This window comes from Hyperoodon ampullatus (genome assembly GCF_949752795.1).
Source record: "Hyperoodon ampullatus genome assembly, chromosome: 9".
In the NCBI taxonomy this organism is placed as follows: Eukaryota; Metazoa; Chordata; class Mammalia; order Artiodactyla; family Ziphiidae; genus Hyperoodon; species Hyperoodon ampullatus.
The window spans coordinates 80968654-80985979 of record NC_136922.1 but is presented as its reverse complement, the minus strand read 5'-3'; the positions used below and the strand labels follow the sequence as shown (position 1 = coordinate 80985979).

General features: G+C 35.7%; 1 protein-coding gene across 20 annotated transcripts in view; it reads left to right on the top strand.

The window, feature by feature from the left end:
* The window catches only part of CADPS2 (calcium dependent secretion activator 2), a gene marked incomplete at its 3' end in the record, with an annotated part of 487123 nt that overhangs the window by 195985 nt on the left and 273812 nt on the right, over positions 1-17326 (top strand). For all 20 annotated transcript variants that reach the window (XM_079711385.1, XM_079711377.1, XM_079711381.1 and 17 more), the window contains exons 4-6: positions 1521-1601; positions 7718-7954; positions 12794-12915. In XM_079711385.1, coding sequence (XP_079567511.1) covers positions 1521-1601; positions 7718-7954; positions 12794-12915 — 440 coding nt within the window. The remainder of the gene's footprint in view (positions 1-1520; positions 1602-7717; positions 7955-12793; positions 12916-17326) is intronic.

The following is a 17326-nucleotide window of genomic DNA, read 5'->3' as shown; positions in this document are numbered from 1 at the left end:
TGGATTGATATAGAGGGATAGGTAGACTTCCTTATGTCCCTCTTAACCTGTTTGTGATGGAGACAGACACAGTGACCTTTCCGAAGTCCTGCTTAAAACCTCTCGGTGAAATCCGGGTGCTATAGGAACCAATTCCAAACTCCCTAATTCACCTGTGAAGAGTAGGTTTATAAGGTAGTCTCACCTCTCTCTCCAGCCCCATCTCTCATGAACCTTCCCTTCTCCCCTCTCTCCCCCCATTCCATTCCCCAAACCACTGTCTGCTCTCACCTCCAGACATTTGGTGCCCTCTTACTGGAGCATCTACCCTTCTTCTTGACCCTTCGTATACATTCTGACACCACCATCCTACTGACCTGCTTTGCTCCTACTCATCTTTTTTCAGAATTTTTCTTATTAAGGCTATTTTTTTTTAATGTAACATGGTAAATTTGTAGTTCTTCAGCAAATGGACAAGTTAATCTATATTCTCCTGGGTGTTTAATGTTGTACTCAGTACTAATCCAATTTTTAGGTGGACTTTTACTAAAGTATGGTTGTATTGTGTGGTCTAGGCTTCTTCATGAGGGAAGTGGGAGAGGGGAAGGAATTAAAGAGAAACATTGGCCTTGTTCACATCTGTAACCCACCCAGTGCAGCCCACACTGTGCATGGCCCATAGGACTGCCTCAATTTAAGAGGTCTTAATGAACTAATACAGGGAGATAGAAGGAATCATGAGGAAAAGTTAAAAGAGGTTATAGAAAAAGTTAAGGATTATGTCATTGGAGAAGTTAAAGTAATATTCCATGTAGATGGAAATATCTTTAAAAATGAGGATAGCATGCTAAGCTTTCAATCAAATTTAGAACAAGAGAATGGAATTCTAACATGGCGCCCGTCTGTGAAAGGATTTCTTGGCAGTATGAGCCTGTTGGTACTAGAATGAAGGGCATATGAAGACTTAAATGGTAGAAAGTTATAGCAGTCAATCAAATAGTGCCTTGATAGTTTCGCACGAATAAAAACTTATTATAAAAATGAAGGAAATATTTTTTGAAAGATCAAGGAAAAAAGTGAATCATTACTCAGTATCTCACTATCCAGAAATGCATTCTGGGAATTTGAAAGAACAAAACAAGAGATTTATCTATTTTGAACTATTTAGGACTGACCTTAATGAAGGCAGAAGGATGGCCTGAATAAACTTAATGACAGCTTAATGCATCCTCAAGGAAACGAGGACTTCTTGGTTTAGCTCTGTTGTGGAGAGGTTGGGCAAAGAATTATTATAATTAGATTTTTTGGTAAGCTGAGCTATTAACCTTAGAGATTTATTACCTTTTTTGTGAGCAAACCACAATGAAAAGTGCCCAAGAAATTTAAGTAGACTATCAATCTAATTAAACAACTTTCTGTGTTCTCAGTAGGTAGTTGAGAGAATTTATAAAGTTTTTTCGGCGTCATTTTGTCTTTGCTTTAATCTGTAGGTCACTGCCATTAAGTAATCATGTATGTGTGATTTCTGTTTTATTTTTAAGTTGGATAATGCAGATGAACAAGCAGCCCAGATCAGAAGGGAACTTGATGGTCGTTTGCAATTGGCAGAGAAAATGGCAAAGGTAAATTGTTAACTTTGATATACTGTACCACATTTCTTTCTGTACTTAGATTTCTGTGAGCTGAAAGAGTTTTGTATAGATAAAGCCAGAATAATTTTATTTTCTCATCTCCATGCATACCTCTTAAGCCCAGGTACCTGAATGCATATTATCTAAAATGGAGCATATTATATATTTTACATATCCATCCTTATATAAGATGTTTAAATTCAGTGATAACTTTTGTAGATTATTCTGAAAGCAATGCCTGAATTTCTCAAACTGCCAGACTTAGAAGAATTTTAGTATTGCACTAAGCATAATATAATCAGAGAGAAAACCATCCTGCCTGCAAAATCATACAATATATTCCGAAGTATCTAGCACAGTGCTTGGCACACAGTGGTGTCAACTAATATTTGAATGGATGAAAAATATAATTTGAAGTTTCTAGTACAGAGTCTCATAGGGCATATTGAATACAATATTTTATTTACTTTTATTTATACAATCACTGTGTGAACAGAAATAGATTTCAAGCAAAAGCCACGAGTTTCTTTTTAATTCTGAGGACTCTGTCTAAATCATTCTCTAGTATTAATTTACCTCAGTGGTAAAAATAAAATTTTAGTCTCTTAAAATAGACTTGAGGTTATAATGCTGTTGATCTGAGAATAAGATTTTTTTCCTTTTGCTAAATGAAAAATTTGAGTATTTGATAGACTCTCCTTCCCTCCCTCTGTGTCTGTCTCTGTCCCTGTCTCTCTGAAGCATCCTCTCTGTTGGGGATTTTTCTTCATTTTAAAAACTTTAGGCATAACATGTATTTAGCAAAGTGCACAGGTCTTAAGTTTACAGCTTGATGAATGTGTATACGCCCTGTATTAACCACCTCCCAAATCAAGATAGTGAACTTTTCCAGCACTTTAAGGAGATATATCCCATACTGCATTTGACTATTGAAGTTTTGTGTTTTTCAAAGAAAAATGTATTTATGAATATGTAAGTTTTAAGACTAGTACTGTGTTTATCTAAATGTGTATTAAATTTAAAAGTAGCAAAGGTGTTGAGAAATGGAGATAAATAGAAATACATAGAAAATTGAGAGAAATTGGGTAACAGAGATGACCGTAAGTTGTGAGAACCAAGCCAAGGGCAGAAGGTGAAAAGACAACCCTCTGGAGAGGTACTACATCATTCTAGAGATTCAGATGTGGAATTCATAGGCTAGGAATCAAGTATTAGCTTGAGGCTTTTGGAAGCTTTAGAGAGAGAAATGCATTCCCCAGAATCCTAACCTGAGTTGGAAGCTGTCTGGGTCTGGAAAGGCACTGCTTTTCTTGAAGCCCTGAGGCTAAGAGAGAATCCAGAGAGATGTGCCCGGCACTGTGGGCAGGACTCTGGACCTGTGATCAGCATTTCTAAGTTGCCTACTTGTATTTAGATTCACCTGAGCTGTACACACTGTCATAAGTTGAACTTCTTCAAGGGCCTGGCTGAATATGTGATAGTTTAGATGAATTTCTAACAAGATGGAAAGCCTTGGGTGTGTCCCCGAGCTCATGTCTGTGGAGGAGGATGTGTGGTGTGTGTGTAACCTCTGGACTGAGTGAGAGGAGCAGGGTCAGTGATGCACATACAGCAGCTTCTCTTTGCGGGGACCTTGATGATTTCATCAGAAGTACTGATAAAGTAGAAAAAGCGTGGAGACAGGTGTCTGGGAACTGACTATACTGCTGAACTGAATGAATAAGCATTTTCAGAACTCTAATGGAAAACTGATGAACTCATGAAAGTGCTAACAAAAGATCAAGATGAAAAAAAATTAATTACATGGGACTGAGTGAACTGATGAGGATGATTATAATTTTTGTGACTTTCTGTTTGAATAAAAAAAAATCCCGCAAGGACTCGGAGGCAAAAAATATACAAATCAGTTTTCACTGCAAAGTGAAGGAGCTGTTACAGTGGAGGATTACTGGACTGAATGTCAATATTATGACATAGTATGAGTGTGTTTCGTGTTTGGTAATTGCAATCATTGTTGCTTTTGTTGTGGTCATCCATTTACAATGCTTGGTGTCAGTCTGTTTATCTCTTGTGAAAATAAAATACAGTGTGTGTGTGGGGGAAAGCGTGGAGAAGGAAGGAATTGAAGCTGATGGGATTGGAACAACAACAACAGCAAAAAAACACCCCAAAATACAATGCCTTTCGGTAAATATATTGACATAGCAGATAGAGCATGTTTAATTGCCTTCTACCTCAGTTTCACCAAATTTAAGCCACCTTCATAAAATATAAGGCTAATTATAATTTACTGACCTTGTTGTCTTAGATCTCTACAATAATCCTGTGAACCCGCAAGGGAAGATGATATAATGAACTTATTTTATAGACAAGGAGACAGGTTTAGGGAAGATTACTTAACAAATCAAAAGACCTCAAACGCTGGTCTTTGGACTCCAGAGCTTAGGTTTGCTCTCTTAGGCCCTGATACCTCTTCAATCTCATAAATCCGGAAGTGTGGTTTTTTCATAGTTTATAGTTTGCAGTCAACTATTAGTAACACCTGTCATGCTTCACAACACAGTATAATAACACTGAAACCACAGGGCAGAAGTCTGTTTCAAGGGATGTAAATATTGACTTTAATATTTTAGCCAAGGCATAATTAGGAAGTAGTAGTAGAAAAAAATATGGGTTGACTGGGCCAGAAAGACCTGTGGGCCAGATCCACAATTGCTGTTTCCTCGATATAGGCAACTTATTTAACCTTTTGGAGCCTGAATTTTGCTATTCATAAATTCAATGAATAAATATTTCTTGAACACCTATTAAGATAACCAGGCACTATTTTAGGCACTTGGGATACATCCAGACAAATGTAGTTCTCTTAGGGTAAAACAAGACAAAAATATTCCTGCCATGCCCTCAGGGAGCTTACATTTTATTTAGGAGAGACTTACAGTAAGCAATAAACTTGCTATGTAACTGAATTATGGAAGGTGATCATTTGCTACTTAGAAAATAAAGCAGAGAAGGTGGAATCAGGAATGTGGGAGGGAAAGAGAGTGTTGAAAATTTCCAGTCAAGTGGTCAGGGTAGGCCAGTTCTTGGCTGTACTATCTTTCTAGTACATCAGGGTCAGAAACTTGGAATCATCTTTGACTCCTTTTTTCCTCATGCCAAATTTATCAGGAAATCCATTTCTATCTATCTTCAAAGTATTTCCACGATCTGACAGTTGTCACCACGTGCATCCTACCACTCTGGTCCATGCTTCATCTACTGGAAAGTTAAGAACTCTTACAGCGACTAAATTTGAATAATGGAAACTTTATGGAGCAAATTTTTTTTAATGTATATAGTGTGTTAGGCCTGCTAATGGGCTAAGCTGTACAGAGGACTAAATTAGAACGTTGAAACTGTGGTTTATAGGAACAACTCACAGGTAAACTACAGAATAACCCTATTTCCGATGCTGTTCTAATTTAAAAGATCAAATTTAATATATACATTAGTTGTACAGTTGGTTTTGTTTCCAAGAAAGAGGCAACATGAGCCGGCTAAATAAAATTTATGAAATATTATCGACAAACCTCAAAGCTTTAAAAGAGAGTTGTTGGTTTTTTTTTCCCCAAAGAGAAAAAGAAAATCTAGTATAGTCTATTTCCTGAAAAGTTTGAAAATGCTGATGAAACAGTCAATTTGGGTGATCCCTGCCAGTCTCCTCCTTGAAAAATGATAATGACTGAAGTGTTTTTAATGAAAGCTAAGTAAGAATAGATTATTTTTTTTATGTGCTAATGCTAAGTTTTCCATTAAAAAACACCTTAAAAATTTGGAGAAAATAACTGGTACATCCAAACTTTCAAACATGTGATATATTTGCCTTTTGCTTTGCTAAAATATTTTATTTCTAAAATATTTTATTTTCTAAAATATTTTATTTCTATTTATTTATTATTTATTTATCTATTTATTATTATCTATTTCTTTTCTATTCTATTCTATTTTATTTCTAAAATATTTTCTAAAATATTTCTAAAAGGCATGTGACTGTTACATGAATATAAAATGAACAAACAATAAAGATTGTACTCAGTTTACAATTAATAAGCACACTAGTTAGATGTTAAAACTAGTCTGAAGGGCATTTGAAAAGTAGGTGTTTTTAGGCAAAGTTAAAATAAGATTCAAGTATTAGATATAAAAGTGGTTAAAAAAAAAACAGTGGTTAATTTCCAACAGGGATTTAAACTACAACCATTGGATTATCTTAGTCACCAGACACACATTATTTATATCTTTACCAGACAAAATTCTACAAAGTAACGTGTGACTTCACTTGTAAACAGGATCTTTAATCAATGTAAACAGTAAATTGAACTAGGTACATTTCCCCCACATGGTCCTTGGATGGCCTTTGCTCACATATGACGTTGGAAGGACCTGTTCCCTCACCTTTTTGCCTTATATCTGAGTTTTGGATGCTTTTTATGACAGCTTTTAAAATTAGTCCACAAATGTAAAAATGTTTTTATGCTTTATTTTATCTTTTTCCTCTTTTGCATGTATTGAAAAACTATCCAAAACATTATTCCCTGCATTCCCAAAGGAAACCAAGTTAGTATATAATTGAGTAGTTATGTGTTTTTTCTGAGGATGCAAACTTACTGTGTGGGAATGTTGCTTCAAGCTATAGAGGACTATTAAAAGGATACTTAAGAATCTTCCTTGGGAAAGTTAATTATGGATGTAGATATTTAATCTCTGATATAAATACACAATTTTAACATTGATTATATGTAAATTGTTTTAAAAGAAATATGTCAAGGTTATATTGGGGGAAAAGAAAAACAGGTGGTCCAGGACTCTGGGACTGATTCATGAGGTGGTGCCAGATGTTCCTTTCCAGCCCATGAACAAACTGGTGCAAGTGAGTCAGACCAGGTGCAGGTTGATGAATGCATTGTGGATGTATTCCATTCACCCTGGAGATGGGGATTTCTTAGGTTACAGTTTGAATGATGCCAAAGGAAACAGTAGTAAAGGCATTGATTTTTCTGGAACATTAGGCAGTCATTCATTTGAATGATGGCAGCTTTAGGCTGTCATCCCCCAGCCAGTTTTATACCGCTGTCATTACATTACATCACATTTCCCATCATAAAGCTGTATACCCTCTACCTTTCAGAGAGAAGACCTAAGTGCCAGGCTGTCAGAGGTTAAAGAAAGAGCCAAGAGTATGAGGAAACCTCACTTGCTGTTTGTGGGAATGTAAATGGGTATAACCTTCTCTAAGGGCAGTTTGGCAATAGCTGTTAATATCTATCTAAGTATCAATACTTGGAATGTCCTTTTAACTGAGTGAAAGAAACAGAAGTCTGATTGCAGAGATCTGAGGACTGAATGGCAACACTCATGTAATTTGGGAAGAAAATTGAATCTCCTAATTTGATATTATTACTTTTTCATGTACAGCTTTTATCATAAATTTACCTTAGGCTTTAAACTTAATTTTTTCTAAACTTTTACTAAAAAACTGAATTTATGGCAATAAGGGAGCTTGATACATTCATATGACATGAAAGTTAACTTATTTTAGAAGTATGGCCATATTTCTATTTAATAGTAAAGGTTTTTCAATTTGAATGCCTAACACATCAGTGGTATGAAAGAGAGATACTGTTAAAATGTTTATTTCTTAACAGTCAGAGCAGTATATACTAAACATTCTTCTTATAGACCAGTTATTCCAAGTATTTCAAAGATATCAGTGGCTAATTAAGATTCATCTATACACTAAAACTTTTTGCATGTATGTTTTTTAGAGTTGGTTTTTCCCTTAAATAAATACCATATCAAAAATAAAGTTAATCTGAAAATGTATATCATGTTATTCATTTTTTATGATAATGATCCTCCATAAGGCAGATAAGGTACAGTTAAATATAATCAAAATTGCCAAAGCCTGAGGCTTTTAAAGCCTAGAGACTAAAGTATCAGGTAAATGCATTATATTGAGCATCACAATTTCTAAGATAGTCAAGTATATATACATCATATAATCTTTTACGATGAAATTGAAATGTGACTTGTGTAACATTATTATTTTAAAAATTATTTTCAAGGAAAGAAAATTCCCCAGATTTATAGCAAAAGAGATGGAGAATATGTATATAGAAGAGTTGCGGTCTTCAGTGAATTTGCTAATGGCCAATTTGGAGAGTCTTCCAGTTTCAAAAGGTGGTCCAGAATTTAAATTACAAAAATTAAAACGTTCACAGAATTCTGCCTTTTTGGACATAGGAGATGAGAATGAGATTCAGCTGTCAAAGTCCGACGTGGTGCTGTCATTCACCTTAGAGGTAAGTGGCTTTATCCCGTGTTTGCTTCTGGCAGTGTAAATGAGGCTACAGGGTCATTTCCACTGACCTTGGTGGTAACATTTCAAATTTAAAGCAAAGTAGTATATTTTGAAGACGTTAAATTATTCTTCATTTGCTAGACAATCAGAGTGTGAATGCAAATTAACGCAAATTGTCCTTTAAACATAACAGTGGTGTTAGGGTTAAATAATAAAATAATACAAGTTTTGAGGCAAGTGTTCTTGGCGCCACCTAGGCTGGTGGAAATTTGTTGGTAGAGTAAGCACTGAAACACGCTTGAGTGGAAATAGGATTTAAACACATGATTGAATTCTCTGTAATTTGGAAACTCCTTTCAAGCTTTTGGTTATTCTTGTTTCTAATCTGCTTTAACTACAAGATCATCTTTCTAGAATCAAATCGCATAAACCAGCTGTAATGTACAGTATTGGGTACTATAGATGATGAGAAGTAAAGACTTCTTTCTAGGATTTGCCGTTTCATTACAGGTACAGTAAATATTGAAAAGAAAAGAGAATAAGTGTTGTGCATTTAAAATTGTGTTCCCCAAGACTTCAGAGTTTCATCCCTTTTATACAGATCACTGGAAACCAAAGACATTGATCACTGACCCCTACTACTGCTCCCTGTGGATATTTTTCATGATGGCATTTCCTCACTGCTAAACTCTGTATATGGGCTGATCCATGTATATGTATACGGGTTTATACCCAACACCCACACATATGCTCGCAATATCCAGCTTAAATTTTTAGCTTCTCAAAAATTAAAGCTTGTAACTCCTTTCTTGCATTGTTATGTACTCTCTCTGCTAGGTCCCAGTACTGCTATTTGAGTTTGCTCGTTGACAAAGCAAAATACGTGGAGTCTTAGGAGGTACAGCTTTAGGTTTTTTTGTTGATACCTCTGACACTTGGCTTGCTTCGTTTATGGCAGAAAAAGCAAATGTCTGCTTCTGTTCTTTCCTCCACTTATTCAACTCTAAGAGAAATTCAAGCTTGAGGATAAGACAACTGCCTCTCTTTCTTCCCTTCCAGGCTAACATTTTCTTTGTAGGTTAATAGATTCAATTCAGTGTCAGGGTAGAAACAGGAGATTTTCTTCTGACTCCATACCCAGTTCAGGGATTAGCTAATAACTTTGCCAAGTGGCTTTGTTCCTGGGTTTCTTCTCAATCTCTTTAACCTCATAACCTCAGGATGTTTAATTTGAAACTCCGTAGTATCTCAGGTGTAGAATTTCCCAATCATTCCTGCGTCAGGTTTCCTGCCAACTAAAATGAAAACTGCCAACTCTTTTTTCCTTAAGGTTTTGTACAAAACAAAGTCAATTATTTAATTACAGTCTAACTTTTTCTAACAAGAGTTTGGCATTTAAATTCATTAATAATAAAAAATAATTAGGAAAGCAAATGATTTGTGTAAGGTTTAAACCTATCATTATCTCTATAAGCATGCAGAACTGAAAACAGTTCAAAACACTTTCTCTTTTCTCTGTTGTTCAAAAATCTTACACCATTGTTAAGTAATTAGCTTTTAGGAATTCTCTTTCCCTTTTGAAACAAAATTATGCTCATGAGTTAGTTTTTCTGTGAAACTATCCATTGTTATTCTGTGCTTCATTGCCAGTATGTTAAACAGGGTTGTTCAGTTAGCAATAAAAGGGTGTTAGGAGGATGAAATGAGTTAAAACTTCGTTTTGCCAAGGTCTGAGAAGCTTCCATATTTTTACAGTCGTTTTGACATCCTCTGTTACTAGGTCTATGTAAGGCAGATATTTTCCTATCATGGCATAATACAAATCTGTTCCATGTTGCCTACAGTATTTTAAAGAGTTGTGTCTCACAACAAAATGAAGTCTCTTTCAGGGCAGACTACACAGTGCTTGTCTATGGGACACCTGAGGGAATGGACCAGGTACCTCCTCCAGCCCCAAGGCCTCTGACCTCAGCCTAGCTAAACTGAATAATTATCTCTTGCCCATTATCCAAACCTCGCTCATCAGACACCAGATTTCAGCCTAAGAAAACTCTGAAGGGCAAGCAGTTAATCCATTTTAAGGGTTTCACATTTCACCCATCAGGTTTAAAGCTGGTCCAGTGGAGAAGGAGTTTTTCTAGGAACTGAAGTCTGAGCCAAATGAATAAGTGCAGATTTGAAACACTGCTAAAACTTTATCATTTCTTTAAAATTTCTACCCACTCCTCCCTTCTTGCACCACACCACCTAACATATAAATCAGTTATTTATTATATTTATTATTCATTATCTGGCTTTCTTTACTAGAATGTAAGCTTTAGGAAGTTAGTCTTTTTTTTTTTTCTTTTTTGTTTACTGAGGTATTCCAAGAGTCTAAAACAGTGCCAACAACCTAAAACAGTTGACTCAATAATTGTTTATTGAATTAGGAACTTTGATGGTATCAAAACACAGCAGTTAGCCTCACAAGATTACTCTTAATGTCTCTTCATTTATGAAGCCTTCAGAGAGAATTATAAAGCAAGAGACAAGCTAACTCACAAAACACTAAGCCAAACAATGAAATGTTAAAATTTAATATTCAAGTAAGGTTAGGAAAACGTTCATCCATGAAGTTATGAGTCTGTTGTAAGGGGAATGGTGTCAGTGGCATGAATATAGTTGATGTTCACATTGAGTGTTTTAGACCGGCAGACCCTGTGACCTCCTCTGTGTTTGGAGGTACGTGTGTGGTCCCCCTATTCACCATACTGCTCAGCTGCCTTTTCCCACAACCCTCACATGCCTGAGTGCCATGTAACTCTGTGGGCAGACAATACATTATTCAGAAGCGTGTTATCTAGTTTCATATTTTGTACATGCCTCCCTTCTTTATGCTTCTAGAATAACTTTGTCTACTTTATCCTGATTACATCAGTTATCCAGAGATCTGGGAAGAAAAGACAGAACACAGATCAGTTTTATTTTCTGTAGTTTCATTATCAAGTTTTGCTGGCAATTAGTTGAAACAGTTACCTAAGATAACTTAGGTTAGTTGATGGTCCATGTAATTCTTAGCTGTCTTTATCATTAATGATTGAGACTAGTTGTGCTTTTCAAATTCCTTTTGGAAGTCAGATCTGTAGAACTGTGGTTTATTTACTTATATGTATGGGTTCATAACAAGTTACGTCTTTTGAAAGTGACAATTCTGTAGGATAGAACATTCCCGGAACAGATGGGAGCATTGTTTTGAAGGACAGAAAACTGTTTCACAACTCGTATGTTTTAGGAGGTCGTGTTTATAGTAGCTTGTAGTAGAGGTGACAAAAATAGTGTCAAGCAGATGCTTCCTTTCTCCTCTCTTGCACTTTGGCTATTAAACACTCTACAGAAAGAGATGCAGGACAGTCATATTCCCATATAGGAACCAGTGCCATCAAGATTTCTAGATTTATCTTGTGTACTCAATTCTGTTTCATGTTTAGTACTTCACCTAAACTTCCTTGAGTATTAGAGCAACTGTGAAAACTGTTACTATTATCTCTTAATTCTCATAGTCTGTTTTCAGTTGTCTTCATTTTTATTCATATGTTGGTATGCATTTCAGTGTGACAAAAGGCTTGATTGAGGGAGGAAAATGGTTCTGAATTTGACCCGTATTTTTTGGTGATCAGTTTCCCATGTTTTTATGAAAAAATGCAACAAAAATAATAGGCATTTGTATTTACAAAAAAAGCTGTTGTACCAGAACTGAAAGGAAGAAAAGTTCTTTTAAGATGGTTTGTTCCTTTGAGACTTCTTGCCTTAACTTTCATATCAGAACTCTCTGAAGAATGTAATGATTTTCATAATGTATTAAAAGATCAATAAATGACACACATCTTTTTAGTGGATATTTTGGTAGCTACATGGCATGAATGATGCTATTAATCTTATTTATACATATACAACAGGAGATCAATACATGTGCATGTATAAAAAGATCATTGAATATATTTTATTAATTTTGAGAATTTAGGAAACTTCATGATGCAAGTTTTGATTTAAAACTCTATTATAAATGATATTTAGTAGTAGTCATATTTTATGTGTACATCCAGTAAGAATGTTAGGTTACAGTATTTTAAGATTGTCAGTCTTTTATACAGACATAAAAAGTACACTTGAAAACTATGTTTCCCTTTCCCCCAGGAGTTACAAATATATAAGGTAATATCAGTCTTTCCACCCTTTTCCAGTAGACTGCATCCAATTGGTATATACCTTTAACAGATGGGGAAAATTGTTTTCCTTGTCAAGTTAATAGTAAGATATTCATTGCCAAGTTATATTTTCCATATATTCATAAGGTAAACAGTGGCTATGAAGAAAATTCTTTTATAAATGCTAGTAGTCATATAAAGTAAGTGAATATAGAAATTTTCTGATGTCATGTATTGATATCAATGAATTGGTGTGATGGTGACAGTTTCTACCAGTCGCCTTATGTGGAATTCAACCTGTATCCTTTTAACACATTCACTGAATTTTCATTAATAATTCTGCTTTGCCTCATGCAGACCTGCCATAATTTTTTCTTAAGGCTCTGAGTTTATATCTCACTTACTTCATTGTGGCTCATATTTAGAGACTTTAATCTTTCATAACTGGCAGGAGATGTGCCTTCAGATACCAGACTTTCTCAAAATGTTATTTACCTTCCATGAATGAAGGTAGATTATAAAGAAGATAAAATACCATGGTATTGCCAGATAATTTTATCAATTGGTCTTCCTACTCATATGTAGTTCATACTGCCGTCTCTATTGCTAAGTGTTGTCAGCTTGACGAATCAGTGAAATGTTTTTCTTATCCTTAGATTGTCATAATGGAAGTGCAAGGTTTGAAGTCAGTCGCTCCCAATCGAATTGTTTACTGTACAATGGAAGTGGAAGGAGGAGAAAAACTGCAGACAGACCAGGCCGAAGCCTCAAGGCCACAGTAAGCCAGTTGAAAAAAATGCTTTTTTCTTCCCTCTTGAAGAAATGTGCTTTATCTCTTTGAAGAATCGTATGGTGTTACACTCTGAAACTGTTACTTGGCTAGCTTTGTCTCAACTGTGTTAGAATCAGTGTGTGCCTTCCTGGATAATGAGGCTATAATTAGAGCTATGCAGAATCCCTGTGCAGCACAAACAGAAAATCCAACATGCAAATGTGAAGCTAATTATTAGGCAATTAAATGTTTGTAAGTCATTTGTAAGGAATGCATGTGTTGTTATCATGTGTTATTTAAAAGGCAGTGCTTGATCCTATTTCAATTACTAGAAATGTAATCTATAGCTTTTCCATTTCTGTGTATTATAGCTCTGTGGTGGTGCTGAGGTAGATATGTTAGACAATGTCTTGGGATACTTTAGTGAGTAGACTTGAGTTAGAGAACCGGTGAATGACTACCGTGCAGTAACTGGAGATGCTAAAACTGTTCTTTGCTGGCAGTTTTATGTTTCAGATTCTGGGAGTGAGTTTAATTAAGTTTGGAAGATGTTCTTTTTAACTGATTCAAACTTGGGAAACATCACAGTCTCTGGTAGAAATAACCACATGGGCCAGGGGAATTTAAATGAAAATTGCCTGGCCTTCATTTGCACACTGCCTTTCGATAACATTTTTTCTTCCGTTTAAACTTTATTTAGAATTTCTTACAAGCCTTAGGATTTTTGCCTTATAATGGTGTCAATACGTGGATTCTTCATTCAGGAAACCTCAACCTCTGAGATTCTGGCTGAGCACTGGCTAGATAGAGATGAACGAGAAACTTTGATTTTCTTTAGGGCAAAGTCTAAGGAGGTATACAGAGAATTAAGTGTAACAGGACAGATGTGCACAGAGAATTATGGGATTGAGAAGAAGCAAACTGAAACTTCTCACCCTGCCTTACAGAGCCCTACAGGTCTCCCCTGACCAGGCTCTCGTTACCTCTGGGACCTCACCTTGTCTCTCTGTTCCCCTGGTCAGTTACCATTCTGCCTCCCTGGACCTCATGAAGTTCGTATCAGCCTTCTCTCATCATTGCACTTGCTTTTCCCTCTGCCTGCAGCTGCCCTGCCTCTTACCTTTTTATAACTGGATCCTTAGTACTGAGAAACATCACTTGCTGAGAACAACCCCTTCCTTTAGACAACCCAACGCTAAGTGGATATTTTCTGGCTCATCACTTTATAATTTTTAGATTAATGGGTTCCTCATCTGTGTATCTTGTACTGTTTCCCTTCCTCTGTCCTTTTGGACGGAGCTCTTGTCCTGTTGATCTTATATCTTAGCACCTAATAGGTACTCAGTCAGAATTTACTAATTCACGGTGAAGTGAAAATAATGAGGATAAACAGCTCTTTAAGAGGTTAAAACCTCTCAAGAGGAGGCTATGTGAGACAGAGAAACTGGGACCATTTCTAGCAAGGCATATGGAGTCAAGGGAGGGGTTTGGTGTCTGTTTTAAAAATTAGCTGGTTTAGTATATTCCCAGTGTTATGCAGCCATCGTCAATTTTAGAACACAGTACAGTCATCACCTCAGAGAGAAACTCTTTACCTTTTACGTATCAGCCTCAAATCACCTCAGCCCTCAGCAACTACTAACTGACTTTCTGTCTCTATGGATTTGCCTTTTTGGGACATTTCATATAAAAGGAATCATATATAACAATAATATGTGCTCTTCTGTGACTGGCTTCTTTCACTTAGCATATTTTCAAGGTTCATCCATCTTGTGGCATGTGTCAGGACTTCATGCCTTTTTATGGCTGAATAATATTCCATTGTATGTATATACCACGTTTTGTTTATTCATCTAGGCTAATGAGACTTGGGTTGTTTCTACCTTTTGGCTATTGTGAATGATGCTGCAGTTAAGGCTGGTATACAGACACCCATCTGAGCGCCTGTTTTCAGTTGTTTTGGGTATACAGCTAGGAGTGAAATTGCTGAATGATATGGTCATTCTATGTTCTGCTTTTTGATAATCCATCAAAATCCTTTTTCACAATGCACCATTTTATTTTCCCACCAGCAATGTATGAGTTAAATTTCTTCATATTCTCATCAATGCTTGTTGTTTGACTTTTAAAAATGTATAGCCATCCTAGTAAGAGTAAAGTGGTATCTTGTGGTCTTGATTGGCTCTTCTATAATGGCTAATGATGTTGATCATCTTGTCATATGCTGTAGTAGCCATTCATGTAGCTTCTTTAGAGAAAGAAATGTCTATTCAAGTTTTTTGCCTATTTTTTATTTGAGTTGTTTGCCTTTTGGTTGTTAAGTTGAAAGAACTATTTATATATTCTAGATACTAGACCCTTATCATATATATGATTTGCAAATGTTTTCTTCCATTCTGTATATTATCTTTTCACTTTATTGATACTGTCTTTTGAAGCACGATGTTTTACAACTCTAAGTCCAGTTTACCTAGTTTTTGTTTGTTGCTGTGCTTTTGGTGTCATATCTAAGAATCCAGTGCCAAATCCAAGGTCACAAAGATTTACCCCTGTGTTTTCTCCTAACACTGTCATAATTTCAGCTCTTACATTTAGGGGATTGACCCATTTTAATTTTTGTATGTGGTATGACGTAGGGTGAAACTTCCTTCTTTTGTGTATGACGGTCCAGTTGTCCCAACACCATTTATTGAAGAAACTACTCCTTGTCCATTAAATGTTCCTGGTACGCTTTTGAAAATCATTTGATGATAGATACATGGGTTTATTTATGGACTGTCAGTTTCATTTCATTGATATATCTATATGTCTGTCCTTATGCTAGTACCACATTATCTTGATTACCATTGCTTTGTATTGAGTTTTAAGATCTGGTGTGTGAGTCTTCCAAATACGTTCTTTTTCAAGATTATTTTGGCTATTCTGGTTTTCCATATGAATTTTAGGATCACTTTGTCAATTTCTGCAAAAATTTTGTAAATATCACCAGCTTGGATTCTGATAGGAGTTGTATTGAATCTTGGGTCAGTTTGGAGAGTATTGCCAACTTAACAATATTAAGTCTTCCTACCCAGGAACATGGGATATCTTTCCATGTATCTAAATCTTTAACTTCTTTCAACAATGTTTTGTAGTTTTCAAAGTATGTTTTTTACTTCTTTGGTTAAGTTTATTTCTAGTATTTTTATTCTTTTTGATGCTATTATTAATGGAATTGTTCTTTTAAATTCACTTTTGGATTGTTCATTGCCAGTGTATAGAAATACAGTTGATTTTTTGTACATTAATTCCATATGCTGCACCCTTGCTGAACTTCTTTATTCTAATAGTACTTTTTTTTACTGGATTTCTTAGACTTCTTTCTATATAATATGTCATTTGCAAATAATGATTATTTTATTTCTTACTGTCCAATCTGAATGCTTTTTATTTCACTTTTTGCCTAATTGCCCTGACTAGCACCTCCAGTACAATGTGAAATAGAAGTGGCAAGAAAAGACATCCTTGTATTCCTGATTTTAGAGGAAAAGCATAGTCTTTCATCATTAAACATGATGTTAGCTGTGCCTTTTACATAGATGCCCCTTATCAGTTTGAGGAAATTCCTCTCTATTCCTAGTTTGAGTGGGTTTTTTTTTCCATGAAAGGGTGTTGGATTTTGTCAAATGTTTTCTCTGCATCTATTGAGATGACCGTATGGTATTTGCCTTTTATTCTATCAATATGGTACATTACATTATATGCTTTTGGTGGGGGGGGTTGTTAAACCAACCTTGCATTCCTGGCATAATTGCCACTTGGCCGTGATGTATATAATTATTTTTGTTACTGGATTATTTTCTCTAGTATTTTGTTGAGGATTTTTAAAATCTATATTCAAAAGAGATTGGTCTATAATATCCTTTTTTTGTTGGCATCTGTCTGATTTTATATTGGCCTCATAAAATTCTTCTACTTTTTGGAAGGGTATGAAGAATTGGTATTAATTATTTTTTATGTGTTTGGTGGAATTACCAGTAGAACCATCTGGGGATGGATTTTTCTTTGTGGGTATTTTCTGGTTACTAATCCTGATTACATAGTGAACTATAATAGCCCTGCTAGGTTGGGTTCTTGGTGAGAGCCCTCTTCCTGCCCTACAGATGGCTGCCTTCTTGCTGTGACCTTACATGGTAAAGAGACAGATCTAATTTCTCTTCATCCCATAATAAGGACACCAATATTCTCATGGGTCTCCACTCCTATGACCTCATCTGAGCCCACTTACCTCCCAAAGGCCCTGCCTCCAAATACCATTGCATTGAGGATTAGGGCCTCAACATATTAATTGGGGGGGGGTCACAAACACTACCCTACTCTAGTACTCCGTGAGTTCTCAAGGGAGTGCAAATGCCCTTAGAATCTCAATGCCATGATG